The following is a 6,994-nucleotide window of genomic DNA, read 5'->3' on the forward strand; positions in this document are numbered from 1 at the left end:
AAAGTCGATTTGCATAAAACTTTGTTTCAATACTGTACAGAGCGAGTACTCTGTACAGTATTAGAATGTATTGGTCCAATGAGCCAAAGTTATTACTTCATCAAATGATTTCTACTGTAAAAAAACATTTCCCAAACACGGGTTCGGTTCCAACAAGTTAAGTGAATGCTATACCAATGGATGGCGCTGTGCTTGGGAAGTTGCAAGGAGGCTGTGATCTCCTCACACAGCTGATCAGCACCCTGCTGGTCTAATATTGATGACCTATCCTGACGATAGGTCGTCAATATTATAAACACCCAGAAAACCTCTTTAAGTGTATACATTTTGTTGATATTTATGTGTGTTAGATCGTACCTCCATATCACAGTTTCTGTAACTAGTCACTGAATGGATCCTCTTCTGTGCAGGGTAATGAAGTTGCTGCGGAACAACCACCTGTTATTCATTATCCTTCTGGCAACAGAGATTCAGGATATTATCAGTCTACAGATGAGCATGTTCCTCCACCTCACCCTCCACGACCTGAGCCACCACCTCAAGTCTTTCCCAGACCCGCAGAGCCAGAGAGAAATGTCCCTGCCGTCCACACACACCAAGAGTACCAAGCAGCGGTAAGCATAACAGTTATACAGCGAGACATACTTTCATGTTGCTTTTTGGATAGATTATTTCATATCTTTTCTTCTTGCGTTTCAGTTACATCTTGTGGCATTAAATGCCCCACTAAGTGGCAGCATGCGTTCCATCCGCGGGGTTGACTTCCAGTGCTTTGAGCAGGCGCGTAAAGCTGGACTTCATGGAACATTCCGGGCATTCCTATCATCACGGCTACAGGACTTGTACAGCATAGTCCGTAAAGCTGACAGACTCAACGTGCCCATTGTCAATCTTAGGGTGAGTGTGGCACTTTACTGGAGATCAGGCACCTAGACTACAATCTACTACTTGTATTTGTATAACAGAACGTATTCAAGGATTTTACTATTAATGGCTTATCCTTAGAATAGGCCATCAATATCCGAGTGGTGGGGATCTAAAACCACACACTCCCACTGATCAGCTGTTCTGCAGTAGCTCCGGTGCCAGAACTAAAAAGCCCTGTCCATTTTTTTAGCGGATGGAATTGGTTATTGTAGTGCTGCTTCCATTCTCTTCCACAGGAGCAGTACTTCAGTAACCACCTCCATCTACTATGACAATGGATGTAGATGTGTAAGTTCTGGTGGCAGCTTCCAATGCCAGAGCTACTGCTTGAAGCTATGAGTAGTAAAATCTTGGAATACTCCTTTAAATAGACACTCGAGAAGAGGGACAATGTCCTCCTTCAAATCTGTAGTACAAAAAACAAAACCCACCCCTATAACACTTGGGTCCTCACTGCCACTGCCTTAGAGACCTATTATCCAGAGTTGTCTACTGTACATATCATTGCAGTATCTCTTGCTAAGCAGCAGCCTGAATATATTTAAGACCAAGCTTTACAAATGCAATAACTGGGAAATAATTTATTACAATGAAATCTCAGATTAGTTAGTTTTTTTTTCGGATGATTCACACCACATTTCTCCAAATTGGGCAATGAAGCGACAATGAGTTAAAGCGCTTATCCCACAAAAATTATTTTTGAAAATGAACGGATTGTGGGGAGTCCGACCACTTGGATGTGCCCCGATCTCAAGAATGGGGTGTCCTCTCTCTGAATGGAGTGGTACTACACATGTTGTCCACGGCATTCATTTCTAAATGACAAATGGAGCGATGTCTACGTCAGCACCATAGAGGTGAATGGAACTGTGGATCGGCCTGCGCATTACCACTCCATTCAGAGAGAGGAGTCTGGCATCCCTCATCCTTGGGATTGGGTGGGTCTCATTGGTTGGATCCCCTGTTCTCCTTTAATTTTCACTTATCCTATGGATAGGTGTTAAATATTTTTCTTGTGTTGTCCAGACGGTAAATTTTATTTGTAAAACTGGTTCAAAATAGCATGAAAAAAAGACGTCCTATATGCCTTACCAATCCACTGTCACTTCTGTGCTGATGATTTCTGGGTCTCCACTGGTCTCTACTTGATGTGTCCCTCTCGACACACAGGAAATGACAACCCAGTCAATCACTGGATAGTCATTACCCGTGTGTCAAGATGGAATAGAAAGTAGAGACCAAAGAGGACCTGAAAAGCATCGGAACAGGAGCAGAGGGGATTGGTAAGGTTTTATATTTTTATGGCATTTTTTATTATTGGTTAGAAAACCCCTTTAATATGGACATATTTGTAGACAAATAAGAAAAGCAACAATTCAACTAGTAACAACTTACAGGGTCATTTATTAAGACCAGCGTTTTAGACGCCAGTCTAAATAACTCCTATATCTGGCGGTGGATGCATTGAAGTTATGGAGAGGCGCCAGCCTCTACATAACTTCGACGTATCCAGTGACAGTCTAAATGTAAGACGCCTTCCTTGCTGGCTTACATGTAGAACATTTCCTACACCTAAAAAAGCATAGAAAATGACAAATGAGACGGGCCTGCCGGTCCACCCCTTTCCCCTCTCACACCATGCCCACTTTTTTTTAGACCTGGTGTGAGCAGGTATAAGTCGCAGATTGCGGTGCAAATAACCTTTGCACCGCAATCTGCGACAGAAATGCGCCTAATGTAGGCGCATTTCTGGGTAGTAAATGACTTCCTTAGTGTCGCATTTGACGCTTGATATAGATTTCTCTAATTACTGTTGTTACTAATATACCCTTATTTTTAGTATTGCAATCTGACGTCAATTAATGTGCTGTGTGACTGTGTTCTAGGACGAGACACTGCTTGACAGCTGGGAATCACTATTTTCGGTTTCTGAGGGACAGATGAAGCCTGGGGCTCGAATCTATTCATTTGATGGACGGGATGTTGTAACAGATTCTACTTGGTAGGTCAAGCTACAATATATTTACATATTTGAATAGGAAATTATTGCCGGAATGTGTGTTACGTGTACATAAATTAAACATAAGCCATTTTTGCCGTTTTCCAGTGCAAAATAATACAGTATTTACAGCCATAAGAATAAATAGTAATCTAATTAAAAAATATACTCAAATCAGCCACATTACAACCACTGATAAGAAGTTAACAACGTTGATTACCAAGTGACATTGGCACCTGACCAGGGGTGGAATATATTAGCCAAAAAGTGAATAGTCAGTTCTTGAACTTGGATGTATTGGAAGCAGGAAAAATGGGCAAGCATAAGGATCTGAGTAATTTGACTAGAGACAAATTGTGCTAACTGGGTCACAGCAGGTCTTGTGGGGTGTTTCCAGTATGATGTGGTTTAAGGTGGTCCAAGGACAAATAACTAGTAAACTGGCCACAGAGGCATGGATGTCTCATCCCCACTGTACCAGTCTGGTAATAAGTTAGTGCTTATTTTGCTTTATATTGTGTATGTATACTCCCATTTAGATGTAAAACACCTTGGTATTAATGGTGCTTTAAAATAAATAATTTTAGACCGTTGTCTGCTACTCACATAGTCACCACCACTTATACCTCTAGTCTTTTGAGGACAACAGGTGTCCTCTCCAAGCAAGGAGCAGTGCAAAGAAGTTTATGGAGCATCAGCAGTAAGGTTCTTGATCTTAGAAGTTTAATATGGAACGTAAAAGAGCTAGATATGATAATAATTGCTTAAATGTGTTAAATGCCAAGCCAGGACGTAGCCCTAAAATGGTGCAGATCTGACATAAAAGCCTCCAAAACACCTTAAAGGGAGTGTGTCATCAGAAAATGACATATTGTTTAAATCACATTTTTAGGTTTAACATATTTTTAAAGAATTTTTGATGATGTTATTTTTAATTTTCCATTTCAATATCTATATTTAAACAAAAAACATAAAATTCTGCAGTTTTCATACTGGCAGGTAAACCTAATAATAGGAGCCATTTCCTGGTCTGTATAGATCACTTTATCGTAGTTACCTGCTTATCTGTTATTCTAATCCTGCCTGTAATGATATCACCGCTGTGTACAGATAAGACAGGATCCACCATCCACCATTTAAAATAGGTGATTGTCAAAGCTTATCTGTTCTTTCCTGGTACAATCACCTCTGCACAGAGCATGCCTAGAAGACTCTCCCATAGAAGTCAGCTCCAGACCATTGTGTCTATGGCCCATGGGGCTGCTGTAAAGCAATTTTCATGCTTTCTAAATGCTGTTAAGAACAGCTCGGGCAAGATGGCCACCCCCCCATAATCCTATTCAGAAAATAGAATTAAAAAAAAAAACCTGTAAGAAAATAAAATTAGATGAGAAAAAAAGGAAATGTGTTACCATCTGGTTTTAACTGGCAGATAAAAATTTTTGGTGACACCTTTCCTTTAATTAGAATTGGCTAAAGTTGGCAGTGAAAAAAGTTTGCACAATTCTATTTAGTTTTTTTTCATTGCAGTACATGACTAAAAGCCAAAAGTATTACATGTAATGCTCTGACTTGATCTCTTTTAGGCCACAGAAGATGATCTGGCATGGGTCAGACACCAAAGGTCGCCGTCTCGCTGAGAACTACTGTGAAACCTGGCGTACAGATGAGAGCATAGTGACCGGCCAAGCGTCATCTCTATTAAGTGGGAAACTCCTAGAGCAGCGTTCTCAGAGCTGCAACAAGAACTTTATTGTCCTGTGCATTGAAAACAGCTTCACGTTCACAGGCCAGAAATAAGAGCACACCGAACAGCCAAAGTGGCGCCTATCCTGGCAGAAGCTGCACATGGACTTCCCGAGATTTCTTCTTGCCTCCAGAGACCAAAGAGTCGGAAGCTGCTCTTCTCTGAACACTAATGTGCAGTGTTACTGTCCCGTTCTTATGGGGCCACATCACTTGGATACAACGGTTGAGCTATTCCATGCCTCAGCTCAACACACTCACTTTTAGTTTTGCATTGTGAAAGAGGCTGCAATTCCAAAAATTGAAAATCCAGCTGAGATCATATTGATTCTAGTTGTGCCAACCTCTACTGAAAATCCAGTCTTCCCGGGAGCACAGGGTTCTTTGCAACCAAGCTGTCCTAAGAGGGAGCTCGCCTATGATAGTAAAAGAGTTGTGCAAAGCTTATGGGTGCATATTTGCACCACCTTTGGAATAGTCTCTGTTTTATTCTGTAATATTTAACCACTTTTAGTTACAGACACACACGTACGTCTGCATTAATCCCTTGTGAATGTCTGTTTCCTAGTTCTCTCTATGACAAATACCCGGTGACTACCACTATATTTATTAGAGTACTCTTTAAGAAAAAAAAAAAAAGATAGGACAACCTAAATGTTTTGGAGCTACAGTGCATATTAAGCTATTGTCAGCCTACTGAATCATTCCTGTTATTCTTCTTCACTTTGGTCTTTAGGGTGGCAGATGCCCAGTAAACACTGTACTCCCTGGATCGAGGCTGCTCTGTACTTGATCTGCCCAGCTTGACGAGGTCATGTTTTACTACTTGGGACCGTTGTAATTTTTAATCGCAGATGTTATGTTAGTCATATTTTTGTTTTATATCTAGTTATTCACGTTTACTTGTTTGGATGAGACAAATAGAAGGAGAAACACTAGTCCATGGAACCCTGAACATTCCCAGCTCTGCTAGGTGTGTACACAATGAAGCTTATCGTGATAGTGCTTGCACCTAAAGTCACGTCAAACAATTATTAATTGCCACCTGAACCAGAACCACTAGGGGACCCTCTATAGCAGGGATGTCAAACTCGTGATCCTCCACCTTTTGCAGAAACTACAACTCCCAGCGTGCCCTAATAGCTGTAGGCTGTCCTGGCATGAGGGAAGTTGTAGTTTTGCAACAGCTTGAGGGCCACGAGGTTGGTATCCCTGCACTACAGCCTAGAACGGTCTTTCCTGAACTTAGGAAAACCTCCAAATATTGGAGAATAGTGAGTCACGGAGTGTCAAGTAAACTTCAATGTGCATATACAATTTAAAGAAGATGACCTGTACAGTTCCATGCATGTATGATCCATCAGGGGTGGGCAACCTACGGCACTCCAGCTGTTGTAAAACTACAATTCCCAGCATGCTCCATTTATTTCTATAAGAGGTCAGAGAAGAGCAGAGCAAGTACGCATGCTGGGTGTTGTAGTTTCACAACAGCTGGAGTGCCGCAGGTTTCCCACCCCTAATCTAGGAAGAATGGTGCACTGGAAGGCCTACAGGTTAGCACATCCTACTCTCATTTGTGTACATACCACATGTAAACCTTGTGCAGCTGGGAATGGACTCAGGTGTATGGTACAGCAAAGTCACCAGTGAGTATATGAAATCCTCATGTGTCTAAAAGGTGCTAAAAAATCTTTATTTTTCTAAATGCTTTTAGAATATTTTAAGACAGGAAACAGATGGAAGATGTCTACCGTAATCTTTGTATTTTAAAACAAAAAAAAATCAAACCTGTGGATATTCATTTCTATAAATACTTCCTAGGACTAATATCTTGTGTGTCTATATATTTTTTGTACGTTTGTTGAAGGGAAGTGGCTCCTGGGAATGGTGGCAAAAAAGAAAAGAAAATGGGGCCCGAAGTGATCCACTGGGCTTTTTCTACAAAATATCTGTGTGGACCAAAAGCTTTACAGTCACAATTTAATTTCAAGCTACTATATAAAGCCACCTGCACGCGTTGCGGAATACGCATGGTTTTTCAGTGAGAAAAAAAATGAGGCGTAGTACAGCACCAGCAAAGTGTGAGATTACACAAGTCTCATATACACTTTTTGGGTTGTTTCCACACAGAAATTGACATGCAGTGCGAATTTCCAAATCCGTATCATGTTTACGGTTTTAGCTGCAGGTTTCACCCTTTGTTTTATCACCCGTATCATGTACAGACGGCCTAAGTGTGTTTAGTATTTACGGAAGCAAGTTTAAAAAGGTACAGAACCCCTTTAAAATGACGATTCCGTAGCTAAACGCTGTAGACTGTGC

The 6,994-nt window shown here is 41.0% G+C and overlaps 1 protein-coding gene across 3 annotated transcripts in view; it reads left to right on the top strand.

Annotated features, from left to right (window-relative positions):
* COL18A1 (collagen type XVIII alpha 1 chain) overlaps positions 1–6,499 on the top strand; it is a 169,337-nt gene extending 162,838 nt beyond the window's left edge. For all 3 annotated transcript variants that reach the window (XM_044304709.1, XM_044304707.1, XM_044304708.1), the window contains 4 exons: positions 411–614; positions 700–897; positions 2,814–2,929; positions 4,513–6,499. In XM_044304709.1, coding sequence (XP_044160644.1) covers positions 411–614; positions 700–897; positions 2,814–2,929; positions 4,513–4,726 — 732 coding nt within the window. In that variant the 3' untranslated portion in view covers positions 4,727–6,499. The remainder of the gene's footprint in view (positions 1–410; positions 615–699; positions 898–2,813; positions 2,930–4,512) is intronic.
* The last annotated feature ends 495 nt before the right edge of the window (positions 6,500–6,994 follow it).

Source organism: Bufo gargarizans, chromosome 8 (assembly GCF_014858855.1).
Source record: "Bufo gargarizans isolate SCDJY-AF-19 chromosome 8, ASM1485885v1, whole genome shotgun sequence".
Lineage (NCBI taxonomy): Eukaryota > Metazoa > Chordata > Amphibia > Anura > Bufonidae > Bufo > Bufo gargarizans.